This window comes from Amborella trichopoda, chromosome 13, assembly GCF_054954075.1.
Source record: "Amborella trichopoda isolate Santa Cruz 75 chromosome 13, AtrichopodaSantaCruz75HAP2 v2.0, whole genome shotgun sequence".
NCBI lineage: Eukaryota > Viridiplantae > Streptophyta > Magnoliopsida > Amborellales > Amborellaceae > Amborella > Amborella trichopoda.
In genome coordinates, this window is record NC_142348.1 from 35,857,641 (window position 1) to 35,872,063 (window position 14,423).

At 33.2% G+C, this 14,423-nt stretch overlaps 1 protein-coding gene across 5 annotated transcripts in view; it reads left to right on the forward strand.

Moving 5' to 3' along the window:
* The window catches only part of LOC18446303 (F-box/RNI-like superfamily protein), a 28,721-nt gene extending 19,785 nt beyond the window's left edge, over positions 1-8,936 (forward strand). For all 5 annotated transcript variants that reach the window (XR_016047122.1, XM_088855252.1, XM_088855253.1 and 2 more), the window contains 2 exons: positions 726-824; positions 8,520-8,936. Coding sequence is in view for 4 of the 5 variants with exons in the window: in XM_088855252.1 (XP_088711378.1) it covers positions 726-824; positions 8,520-8,732 (312 nt within the window). In the remaining variant the exon portion in view is untranslated. The remainder of the gene's footprint in view (positions 1-725; positions 825-8,519) is intronic.
* Positions 8,937-14,423: the final 5,487 nt, after the last annotated feature.

Sequence of the window (14,423 nt, forward strand, 5' to 3'; positions counted from 1 at the left end):
TCCTGAGTATGTTAAGAGGATCTGGCTTCCATGGTTTCTGTATGGGGCTGTTTTGCAGGAGTAGGTGTGGTAATTGGTGTAGCATTAACAGTGGAGGTCTGTTGCTGAGAGTCTATGGAGCCCCTTGAACCCTTCCTATTAAGAGTCAACATGATTTTGTGAGGCTCTTAATTCATTCTTTGGTTGTAGTCACTCTCAAAACTCTATTTTGGGAGACCTGATGATTTCTTTCTAACCATATGGACCAGATGACTGCCAGGTTTCATTAGGCGCCCCAAGTTTTGGCTGGCTGCTGATAGGGGAGGTGACATCTACTGTTCTAAGATGTTCTCAACTGCTATGTGGAATACCAAAGGAATGTCAAAGAGTTTTAAGACGCTTGATCATATCTGGAGCCATCTTGCAGTGGACGAAATGGCATTTGTTTGTTTCCTCATGTTTGACACACGAATATGTTATCTTGCAAGGAATTTTATGGCAGTAATTTCTGTTATTTGTGGATGTCAATTAAAATGACTGGGTTAATGTGCTAGCAAGATGACACACTCATACGACATGCTTCTCATGGGTTTATGTTTGAATGTATATTTTTATTATGTTGGATTATATGTTATCACTTGCGTATATTGAGTTTCATCATCTTGGAATTTAAACAGCTATGATATGGTGGTATGCTACCTTTCTCTTTTATTTCATAGCTTTCTCAACCGATTTTGTTTGTTCAGGTTTCAAGAGCTGTTTCTTTACAACATCTAAACATTGGTGGGACATTCATCACAGATGAATCTCTGTTTGCAATTGCAAGGAGCTGCCAAAATTTGAAGGTAAGCAAATATAACCGAAATCTCATTGTCAGTAAGATTTCATCAGTGATGGCTAGCAGTAAACCCCTCCCACTGTAGCAATATGTATTGACATGTGAGAAACAGATAATAATTCCATATCCCAATGAATCATATTGATATGATAGCCTTCATATGCGCACATGTGAAGTCTTCTAAAGACATGAGGTTAAATACCCCTTAGAAGAACTAAATTATCCACATAAAGAGAAGATAATGTCGAGGCATGAACTAAAAATGTACGAATATACCTCTCAGTGAAATGAGTTTCCCTTGGTTACAGTGTGGCATGGATGGGTGGCTGTATCTGACATGTTAAAGTGTAAATGACACTCCAATCCCTGAAAATAAGGATACAATAATCTGGATGGTTGTTTGCTTTGATGTTTTCATCTTCTTTAGGCATTGATAGAATTTGGACTGACTGAAGTGATGCAATGTCTGAAATTCCTTGGTCATTGTCTTTGGCCTTTTCAACCTCAACAAGTTCTAAAACCATCAAGAGGCATTTTTTCTAAGATGTCATATGCAGTTTCATTCTTTCACCAATTGTTCGTGAATTTAGGTTAGAGTGAAGCTTCTGGCAGGATCAACAAACTTATTTGTGTATAGGCTAATTTATGCATTGCTATTATAACTAAAGAAAAGCAAGTTGTTTTGAATGGAAGTTATTTTTTTCTTTTTTTTGGGGGTTGTTTAAGGGTTTAGTAATATATCTAGCAAGTAATTTGTATGTGCATGATTTTTGAGTAGTGTGTATCTCCTTTTAAATTCTTTTATTTTCCTTTTGTTTCTAAGTTTTTCTGAAAAATGCAAAGATTCGGACCAAATTACAGTGCATAACCGAGGTCATTGGCAACCAAATTTTATAAATCATAGCAAAGATGACCATGTTGGTCTATCCACAGCCAAAAACTAGGAGCTGATGAATTAGATAGTATTTCATGATATACTGTTTATTCTATATAAAACTGAAATATGCAATTAAAATCTAAAAAAAGTCTTCCAAGAAATATTTGAGAAAATAATTTAGTGCAAAAACCATGGAAAGATATAAGTCCACATTGAAAATAAATGGTATGGGCAAATCTCAGGTTGTAGTTAGATATATCAAAGAACCTACATTGTACTGATGAGCAGTGGAATCCAGAACCCATCATCATAGAGTACTTCTCATTGTGTTCACTCATGCTCATTGTGCATATATCACATAAATGCTTGATGAGTTGACGAATTTGTGCTTTAAGAAATATCACAAATCATGGCTTTCTGATCATCCCCACATGTAAATAAGAGTTGCCATATATAATCAGGGCTACATACTAGGGGAATTTACAAAGCTAGTAAGGGCTTTAGATTAACTGTCTTAGATACCAATATTTCTCAAATCAACAATTGCTGATGGCCTTCTGAAGTTTATATCTTAGACTACGATAATTTAAATAAGTAGCCACTTTTGGTCTCATCTATACTTAAAGAAACTTGTTATACTGATTCTAGATCCTATCGATGCACTTACAACCAGTGGCTCCCTTGCCATGAGAACATGAGCAAATTCCCTTGTGCTATTATGGTTTTGTTTTCGAAGCATTTATTGTATTGCATTTGTAAACACTTTGTGAGGCAAGGAATTGGCAGAACTATGGAGTGGAGAAATTTTATAGTAGTAGCAATAATAATAACAATAATAATAATAATAATAATGATAATGATAATGATAATGATAATGATAATGATAATGATAATGATAATGATAATGATAATGATGATAATGATGATAATAATGATAATAATGATGATGATGATGATGATGATGATGATGATGATGATGATGATGATAATGATAATGATGATGATGTTGATGATGATGATGATGATAATAATAAGAATAATAATAATAATAATAATAATAATAATAATAATAATAATAATAATAATAATAATAATAATAATAATAATAATAATAATAATAATAATAATAATAATAATAATAATAATAATAATAATAATAATAATAACAACAATAATAATAACAATAATAATAACAACAACAACAATAATAATAATAATAATAATAAAATAATACGATCATGCATAAAAAGGGTCATGAGATGTAAAACAAGTCAGTGAGTAGAGATGTATGTTGTATTCTGATGCAGATTCATATAGAAAAGATAAGCATGAAGATTTCTGGAAAAAGTGATGAATTGATTTGAAATTAAAAGGAATCTAGCAAACTTAGCTTCAATGGTTCTGCAGAATTCATAAGAATTTAAGGAAACAATGATTCCAAATATTAAATCAAGTCTCTTTTCTAAATTCTCTGTACAGACTACCATTTTTAGTAAAAGACCTTACTTAGAACTCAAGATATCCTAATTCCAATTGAATTAGAAGTCTTAATTAAGATAGTATTTGTGACGATATTTTTACCCCTGATAGAATAAGTAATTCCACAAAGATGCTAACTACTTTTCCAAAGTGCTTCTACAAATCTTAAAAAACTAAATATACCTTAAAATGCGTTAAAATACTTAAAATGCCCTGAAAATAAAGTCCAAATTAAAATTAAAATTAAAATAGTCATCTTTTGAAATTAGACAAAACTTATGGTGAGAATGATTTGTCCTGCATTAGACTCCCTTGGTTGGAGAAAACTCTTCCTCGAGTTTTGACGTGGAGTAGTGGACTAATGTGAATCCTCTGTTACACCCATAGTCTTTTTCCACCCAAACATTGCAAATTTACATTCAGGCTTGATCCTCTTGTAGGTAGGTTATGGGCAGTAGGGAAAAGTCCTCTAGGTAGAAATCTTAATATGTATTTTGAAAAATTGATGCAAACATATCAAATTCAATTATATCTAAATTATACCTTTGACCTTTGCTATTTTAGGAGTTCTAATCCATCTTGAACACCCCTCTTTTCACAACTTGTTCCTTGTAAAAATCAAAATTACCCATGGCCTTCAAGCTTGCATCAAACCCCAGGCTTTTGTCCATGGCTCCCACTACAGATAGAGGAATCAAGTTTTTCTAGTTCACTTCACCATCTAGGGTTTCCTAGTTCATGTCACCATCTAGGGTTCCGGCTCCTTTTTAGAATCTAATTTCTTATCACTATCCCTAAGAGAAAGTCCAATTTCTTCAACTCCTTCCAAAGGTTCTTCATCATAAATTGGCTCATCTACAATCAAGGTTTTCTCATGCAGCTCTTCCTATAATAGGATCACCTACAAGATCAAGAAGGGGTAATTTAATCTGAAAATAAAAAATGTACGCCGATCTGATTCTTTTAGATCTCAACTCAAATGATCTTCTTATGGAATGTTTTCTCTCGCCTGGATAAAGAATGAGTTTACCTTCTCACCTCAAATTCATCACTACCATGAATAGCGTAATCCCCTCGTTCAGAGCTGGTGGGAGTCTCCAGTCGAAACGCCAATTCTTCGACTCTCTCATTAGGCCTAAAAATTTTATTTGTCGACACAGCTCAACCCACCTTGGCAACAACCACCACGTTTTCCTCTAGTGGCCATCGTGCAAAACTGCAGCGGATCTACGGGTGGTTTAGGAGAGACGACGTGCGCTATTACCAACTAATATAGAAACAAATTTTGTTAGGACGAAATCAAGTAACATATTGTTTGGGAAATTAAAGAGGAAACCTACAAACCAGGTGTCCAAAGCTCTGCACTTGCTCAAGCAGAAATAACTTCTCAAAACTCGATTCAGAATGGGAAACCCTAATATAACCCCCCAATTATAATAAAGGACCTTACTTAGAACCCAAGAATTCCTAATTCCAATTGAAATAGAAGTCTGAATTAAAGCAAAATTGACATTTTTATTCTGATAGAACAAATATTTCCACTTTGAACATAAAATCTTTTAAAAAAAAAAAATCCCTAAGATCCAAAAAAATATTCAAGACCCTAAAAATCCCAAAAAATACAGCCATAAAGTTTAATAAGAAAAATTCAAAAATAAGAAGCATCTTGTCATGCATCAGAGTCCCCTACTTACAGAAACTCGTCTTCAAGTTTATAGTAGGCTAAGATGAATTTTACCACGCTGATGATCTTCAACTTTTGCTAGCTCTAAGAGTATGGGCAATATGGAGAACCCCTTAAGAAAATGCTCTAGATACGTGTATTAAATTATTGATACCAAATCTCCTTCATTCCAAAGATTGCACACATTATCCTAGGACGTAGGTCATGAAAACTTTATACTGTTCTGCTTTATCTTTATCAAAGATTGGTTCATCCACAAAATATCTTTTTTCATTATAAATTGGTTCACCTACGAGATCGCATTCTTCATTGAAAGCGGATCCCAATTTGTGACTTGCTGATTTTACGAGAACAAAGATTTTTCATAGTTCGTCTCTTCAAGATCACGAATCAAAATGTCTTCACAAGTGTCGAGATTATCTCTCCCCTTTGTTGTGAGTTTAAATATCCATTGAACCTCACTCACCACTATGATTGGACTTAGATCCGCTAACGTCGACCAGAGATTGTTCAAAGCGGGTTGGGTGCACCTCTGATGCCATCTCCTCGAACCTCTTCAATTAGAACAATTTTGATGTATCTCATACTCCAATTTCTCAATTTTCCTCTTGCGATGATTGAATTCCTCTCATGTAACTTTACCACTAGCACAACCACAAACTCGACCTCCTCTAGCAGCCAATTGCAAAAATTTGCGGTGGATCCTAGGATACTTTAGCAAGAACCCTGCTCTGATACTAGATGATGTAGATTCGTACCAGGAAAAAAAAAGGATTTCTAAAAGAAAAACTAATCAATTGATTTGAAATTAAAAGGAAACTGTCAAGCCTAGCTTCAATGGCTCTGCATATTACACAAGAATTCAAGGAAACAATGTTTCTAAATAATAATTCTTTTTATTTTTTGAGAATTCCAAATAATAATTCTTATTCTCAATAATAATTCTTATTCTCTTCTAAATCCTCTGTATAGACTCTCAATTTATAATACACTAATTGTAACAAAATTCCTAATTAAACAATCATGATGATATTTTTACCCCCGATAAAATAGGTAATTCCATAAGGACACTAACTACTTCTCCAAATGGTTCATAAAATCCTAAAAAATAAAGAACCCTACAATTTATAAAAAACTTAAAGGGCCCTACAAATAAACCCTAAAATTGAGAATTGAAATATATAACCTTTGAAATTAAAATTAAAAGCAAGAATGATGTTGTCCTGCCTCATAACTTCATAACATTGCACTTGGCATGGAGTCTTTGGTGGATATGCAATCATTAGAAGTGATTGACAGAACCATGGAGGATGTTCCTGCACATATGGGATAACTCGCAAATGACGAATCTTATCAGATATTGATCAACAATACCCTGACACTCACTTGTTGAGATTTTAACATGTATTGATACCTGTAGAAATGGGGCTTGATAAGAAGGTATATATTGCTCAAGCCTGGATTTGAACTCACGACCTCTTATGTAGAATATGTATGATGTAGCACTTTGCGAACGACTTTTACGTACTTAAAGACATTATTGTTTTATATAGAAAATGTATGCATTTAGGCTGAACTACTATACAACTTTGACATGTGTTGAACACCAAGTTCAGTGTTGTTGTCCATGTAACACTGGTAATGATGATGGGAAGTCTTGTGGGGAACTGTACAGATGCCGTTGTTACGTGAAATGTGGCAATGTAGATCAAGCACAGGATATGTATTCAAAAAAAATTCTGTAATTATACCGGCAAGTACTACTTTCATAAGCCACTTTCAATTTTATAAACAAGAAAAAGCCCTACTACAGTCTAAGGATCGTCCGTTACTGCCATTAAAACAAACCTTTTCTTCAACAACAAAGGGGATCAAGAACAAAGGAAGCCTTTTTACTGGAAATAGTTGCCTTAGGATCACCTCCAAAGGACTTACATACATTAGATCACCTAATTTGAGGGTGCACTTATCTCGATCCCTGATGAATCCCCTTAAGATAGGAAGCACTTATGGCAAACGTCAAAATAGGGGCAGGAGAGCATAACCAAGAAGATCAAGATCTAGGTGGGCATCCTACCCTTGTCTGATCTTAGGTGGAGGGTGCCACCCTACAATGTCTTAGGTAGTGCATGACACCCTAGGCGGATCCAGGTGGTGTGTGCCACCATAGGAGGCCAAAAAGGTAAGAGGAGAGAGAGAAGAGAGGAGCGTGTGAGAGTGGGAGAGAGAAAGAGAGGCTTCTCTGAAGTGTGCTCTAAACCTGGGATAGGACCCCCTATTTATAGGGGTATTTGGGCTAGGGTCTGCCATCTTATTTGGGATTCAATCTGGACCACTTATCTCCGGTGATCTATGGAGTAGGACTATTGATCTCTGATAATCTGTTTAAATATTTTTGAAGTTGATTTACAAACACTTGGTCTATTCCACTATGGTAGTAATGCCTAAGATGTTGGTGAAGAGGTGGGTTTGAATCCCATTATAGATGTCTTTTTTCTTGAAAATCTTCACAAAATGATTTGGAGAACTTCTTGATCTTTTCAAGTATAACTATTTGACTCTGCAAGTTGATTTGGTTAGATAGTGACCTATTCGGTCATGAGTTTGCTTGTTTGAACTATTGTTCCGATTCATTTGAAGGGTATAAAAAGTGCTGGACTTGAATAAAATTTGGTTCACTCCCTGCACTCCAGTAAACCAATTCAAAAGGTTTAGTGCTTCTACAATTACAATTAACAAAGTCTCCCAAATGTATATCTCTTACTATCAGTGTCAGGTGTGACAGTTCGAAGAGTCTTACAAGTTAGGAATGTTAGACAAAGAAATAGATTTCAACCCATCTAAAACTAGGACAACCTAAAATTGATAACGAAGAATCAATAATGTATTGGATGACTCGTCTTCACCATTTGAAAAAGAGAAATTACATGTAGTTGAGAATTCCAATCCCATGTAGAGGTGCATAGTTTTCCATTATTTGGCCCCATATTATTGTTATCCCTTTCAGTAGATCTTGTTCTGCACCTTTGATTGGGAAACTAAAATTCATTTTCTCAAAAACTTTTTATTGGTATACATATCTCAAAAAGTGACTAATGGCAAAAGATTAAGAATGTAAACAAAAATGTGATGATAAAGGGATCTAGATGGCTTGATCTAATGGGTGACAAAGCTACTTTAGAACTTAGTTGCAGGAAAAACCTGCCTAAGGTGATTATCCTCCTTGAGAGTGATTTCTCAAATTTATGGAGTACAATTAGCTGGAGCATGTTCCCATTCATTCAAGAATGCAGTCCCCCAACCTGTGAGGAACTCGCTTCCCTTAAGGATATCAATCCAAAATATATGAACTCTTTGGCTTAGATCTATATTCCTGTGCTTTAACATTGGTATCTAAGAAGGCCGAATTTCAAATTAGGTAACATGAAAAAGGTGCAAGTTTCCTGAACTTTATATAATGGTTGAGCGCCTGTGTATGTCACGATTGTTTATGCAATGATTTGTGCACAAGATGAACTTCTGATCCCAAATTACTTAAAAACTGTTTTTATATCCTAGTCTTTATTTCACGTTGGTTGCTGTTCTTGATGGTGGTAATTTTGCTACATTTTCTTTTTTCAAAATGAGGGCGGTCTTGATCAATTGTGTTGCCTGTGGAACAGGCAATTGTTCTTTGGAGCTGCCGCCATATCACGGAGAGGGGACTCACTGCACTTGTGAGTAATTGTCGCAAACTCGAATCCATCAACGTATGGGGGCTGAGAGTCTCCCTAGAAAGTTACATTGGGTTGCTAGCCATCAGCCCCGCTCTCCAAATAAAACCTGGGGATATGCATTTGAATGTGCGCAAACTTCCACTTTGGGCAGTCGCCTGACTGGATATCACTGTATTGATTGCTGTATGCTGTAAATAAAGGTTATGCACTTGAATATTACTACTTGTATAGATTTTTTTTTTTTTTCCTTTATGGAATGATGTAATGTTTGTCATAAGCATATTACATGGTAGTACATGAGCACATTCATGTCGTAGCTTACTGCTAGAACCAGTGAAAATAAATTCATAAGATTGAAGGGACTATGATGGTGGGCAAAATTATTCTTATTTTTTATTTTTATTCAATTTATAAAGATGTATATTATAGTTTTAGTTTGAAGGTTTATTTCTAGGGGTTTTTAGCTTTTTAGGATTTTTAGAGTTTTTAAATTTATTTATTGATTTCATGAATACTGTTTATAGGGGTAACATTGTCATTATAAATTTTAAATTTAAATTAGGATATATGGGTCATTGTAATATTTGTTTGGACATTTTTTATAATTGAAACATTAAATTATATAAGAGGTATGTGGAGCCTTGAGGGGGTCATATTTCACATGATTTTAAGAGATTAAAAGAGAAAAAAGGCTAGGCTTTTGGAACTCTAGCTTGGGATAACGGAAAGAAATTCTAGGTTTCTTTGACCTGTGCTTGTATTTGATTTTGTTTCTTGCGGATTTTACTATTTTTTTAAATTTTCCTATATCAAATTGGTATCACGAAAGGTACTAAAGCATTGTATAGAAGTTATTGTAGCACTGTACAGACAATACTTACAGTGGGGTCTAAGGTTTGCTTATTTTTCCCAAAGTTTTGCCAAACAACCTAGATCTTGTTGATTGGAACAATTGTTTTTGCTGATTATTTACTTAGGGTTTGTGATTGCGATGCCCCCATGGCAGCAAGAAGGGGTCGTAAAAGGAGAATTTGATAGATCCGCTACGTGATTCCATAAATGGCGAAATTGAGGAACGTAAAAGGCAACTTCAACAGCTAATATAGCAATTTGCGAACCTCAATAGTAGGCAAGACGTTGATCTTTTAGCCCACGAAGATCTCAAGTACAAGGATTTTCACTTTTGGGCTCCGTATGGGGAGTCGAGTGATGAGGATAGTGACAGAGGACCTAGATGTGGGGAACACCATTCTAGGATTTTTTATTTGAAAGATGATATTCTTGCTTTTAACATAGATTGCATCGAAAATCAACAAGTTATGTATTGAGATTCACCCCCAATCTTCGTTATATACACAGATGAACAACAAGATCTTTTGGGAGATATGATTTATGATAAAGAAAAATTTTATGGGTGAATCAATCTTTGACAAAGTAAAAGATGAAAACCTTAAAAGATATCATAAGGGGGAACATTTATGAGATTCAGAGCATTGGAATCAGAATGGTGCAATGGAAGCATATTAGATTCAGAATCAGCAAATTGTGGCGTTGATTTCAAAGAATAATAGAATTAATGAGAAAAATCCTCTAAAGACCAGAAAATTAAGTTTGGAGTATCTTACATGATTTTTAATGAGAATTTAAGAATAATTGAATTTGATAAATCTACATCAATTCCTCAATACACAGATTAATATCAATTTTTGAAGAATTATTTTTACAACAAATAATCTTTGAGCTAACAAAGAAAATGCTTAAAGAAAGTGGTGTTGAAGATGAATTCATCATAGCACACTTCAAAACTCGATGATGAGTTTTCTCCAACTAGAGGAGAATGATAACGGGCAAAATTATTTTTATTTTTTATTTTTTATTTTTATTCAATTTCAAATTATGTATAGTATACTTGTAGTTTCAAGGTTTATTTCTATAGGTTTTTAGTTATTTAGGAATTCTAGGGTTCTCATTTTATTTATTTATTTTATGAATACTATTTATAAGTATGAGTATTGTTCATAGGGGTAAAATTATCATTATAAATTTTAAGTTTAAATTAAGATATATGGGTCAATGTATTATTTGTTGGGCATTTTTTGTACTTGAAATATTAAATAATATAAGAGGTATATGGAGCCCTAAGGGGTTGATATTCCACATGATTTTTAAAATTTGAAAGAGAAAAAAGTTTAAATTTTTGGAACCTTACCTTGGGGTGTGGAGAATAAATCCTATGTTTCTTTGACTTGTACGTGTGTTTGGCTCTGTTTTTTGCTGATGTTATTGCTTCCTCAAATGTCCCTATATCAGACTATGAACACCCTAAACATGTAATAAAGGTGCATATGAATTTCATGTATGTATATAATAGTGAAAATGTGACGGTCAGAAAATATCTTTTCGTGTGGTGGATGCATAGCATGAGCATTTCTACTCTATTTAGATTCATGTAAAGAGCCATGAGAATTTGAGACTTGAAATTTGTTACTTCCCAACTCTGCCGTTGCAAACCCCTTCGCAGCGAGTTGCGTTGTTTTTATGGGTTATTGAGTAATAAGACCCATTTTATGATCTTAGTCTTAGCAAAACCGTTCGTGCAGCCAGTTGCGATGTATTTATTTTGGATTCTATCTCTTTTTATCTTGTCACTCTAACCATTTCAACATTTTTATCTCAACTATACTCAATCTATGAGTATGTTGTTGTTTTGACCGCCAAACATTTTACCCCATAAAGTCAAGTTGGTCTCACCGCTGTTTTATAGAACTTTCCCCTCAATTTTTTTGGTACGCGGTGGTCACATAAAACTTCAGTTGTACATCTCCATTTTGCCCACTCAGCTTCAGCTTTAATTATATGTGCGACATCTTCCTTAATCTTTCCATTTTCTATGATTATCGACCTAATATATCAAAAGTGTGCTTTTTTTTTATACTTTTTAGTCATCAATCTTAACTATTTCATCGTCTCTATTATTATTACTAAACTTGCATTCTATATACCTTGTCTTTGTTTAAATAATTTTAAAACCTTTAGATTCTAGAGCATACCTTCAAAGTTCTAATTTCGTGTTGACACCATTTTAGGTCTCATCGATCAAAACAATGTCATCCACGAACAACATGCACCCCAGTACGTCAACTTGTAGGTGCTTAGTTAAGTTGTTCATAATTAAGACAAACAGGTATGGGCTCAATGTTGACCATTGATGTAGACTTTTTATTGCTGAAAACTCACTAATCTTTTCACTAGTTGTTCGTACATTAGTTAGCACCCCCTCATATGTATCTCTCAACAAGTCGATGCAGTATCTAAATACTCATTTCTTTTTCAACACCACAAAATCAAATCTCTACGTATTCTATCCAAAGCTTTTTCTAGATCAATAAATACCATGTGGATGTCTTTTCCCTTTGTCCTAAACTTCTCAATCAGTTGCTTAAATAGGACAATAACCTCAGTTGTTGACCTCCCTAGCATTAAACCGAATTGATTTTCTGATGCATTAGTCGTTGCTCAATCACTCTCTCCCACAGCTTCACAATGTGGCTAATAAGTTTGATCCCTTTGCACAACCTAGAAGTCTAATTTGTTCTTATAAATAGGTACCACACTACGTTTCCTCCATTCATGTGGCATTTTCTTTGTTCTCATCACATTGTTAAACAACTTGGTCAGTCAGCCAATGTCAACCTCCCTCATGCACTTCCAAACTTCCATCGGAATATTATCCGATTCAAAAGCCTTTCGTATCTTCATTTATTAACTATACATTCTATTAATTAATATATATTATAAAATAATGTATTAATTTTATGCAATAATTATATAGTTATTATAATTATACAATTATATATGATTCTAATTAATTATATGTTATGATATGTATAATTAATTTATATTTTATAGTAAAAATATCATATTATAATATTATAATATTATAATATAATATTTATTAATAATATAATTTCTATATATGTAATATTATAATATTGTAATCATAATTAATTATATATTGCTATATATAATGTGTATATTATATTAGATATATATTATTATAATATATAATTTATATATAATATTAATTAATATATCTTATAAAATAAGATATTAATTAAATGCAATAATTATATATAGTTATTATAATTAGAAAATTATATATTGTTATTATAATTAATTATATGTTATGATATGTATAATTAATTTATATTTTATAATAAAAACATTATATTACAATATATAATATAATATTTATTATAGTATATAATATTTATATATAATTAATTACATATTGCTATACATAATTTGTATACTGTAATAAATATATAATATTATGCTATATAATTTATGGAGAAAATATCTCCCTATCCTCTATTTTTAGGTTTCATTTCTCGATAAACTAAAGGTTTCAAAAGATATCTTCTAACCCATGGTCAATTTAAACCTATTTTTTAACTTAAACAAATGTGATAAAGATATGCTATTTTTAAACTCAAACATTTCTCTCTTCACTTATATGCTCCAAACTTCTCTATTTCCCTCTCTTCATGTGTCTTGCTCACTCTCTCTCCTCATGTGTTTCTCCAAACACATCTCTCTCTCGTCCCGGTAACCTCTCACCTTCTCTCACTAGAAGTTAGAAGTTTGGGCGGATAACTTTTAGAAAATGTATATCTTTTTAGATTTGTTTGGCCTAAAAAAATAGGTTTAAATTGAAACAAAAGACCTATGTGATTTTTTACCGGGAAAATACAATTTTTTTTTAATAGTAATAATCACCCCTTATAATTTTGGCAACAAAATCACTCACAGATGATCTTATTACAAACAATAGAAATTTCAAAAATAAAAAACACATCAATAAAATAAATCTCAACTACTTGATGCCATTCATACAACCGAATATTGTGCTTGAGAATATGAAATAAAGAACAAATAAGTATAAGATAACTATGACGGATATTAACTCAACCGGGTTTCTTACACCCCACACCGAGTCACCACATCTAATGGCACGGGATCTGCGGTCTAGCTTCAATCTCGAATCGAGAAAGCGGATTTTGGCCAAACTATGTAACCACCATTTATTTTTTACAAAACCCTAACCTTCAAAAATAATTTAAGCTTCCCTCTAATTTATACAACCCTTAGTTTCTTCTTAGGTCTAGGGAGAAAAAGAGTAGTAGCTAGAGTTGGGGCGTGGCCCCCCTTTGAAACTTTGGGATGGAGAGGGTTAGAGAGAGAAACTCAGAGGAGAGAGAGCGGAGCATGCCCCTCAAAGAGAGAGAGAATTGGAGAGAGAGATATTGTTATTATTTTAGAGATAGGAAAGAACTCTCCTATTTATAGAGAAAATAAGATCTAGGGTTTCTTTATAGTTTACCTCTTTCATAAGATTGAATCTGTACCGTTGATCAATGTGACTTGTGATGAGAGATCTGAGCCATCCATTCCATAGATGAGCCATCAACATTATGAAAGGTGCTTGGACCATTATCCTCCTTTCCTTAAATAATTTTCCCATAAATATATTTAGATAAAATAGGTATAATGTATTCCATAAAAATAGCATTATTATATCACATATTCCATAAGGATATATGTCAAACATTATCAAGTAAATAAATACTTACCAAAAATTTTAAACAAGATAAGGTCAATGTTTACCATCTATTCAAATGGACCATATCCCTTTTAAAGCATACTTATCATATTACAAAATATGCCACGGGCGCTATATTCTTTCCAAGATTGGACCACATGCCTCAAATCAAAATTACCATAATATTAAAGACCTTGATCACAAAGAAACATGAGGAATCCAAAGGGTGGGGCGTACCAACCCTTTGT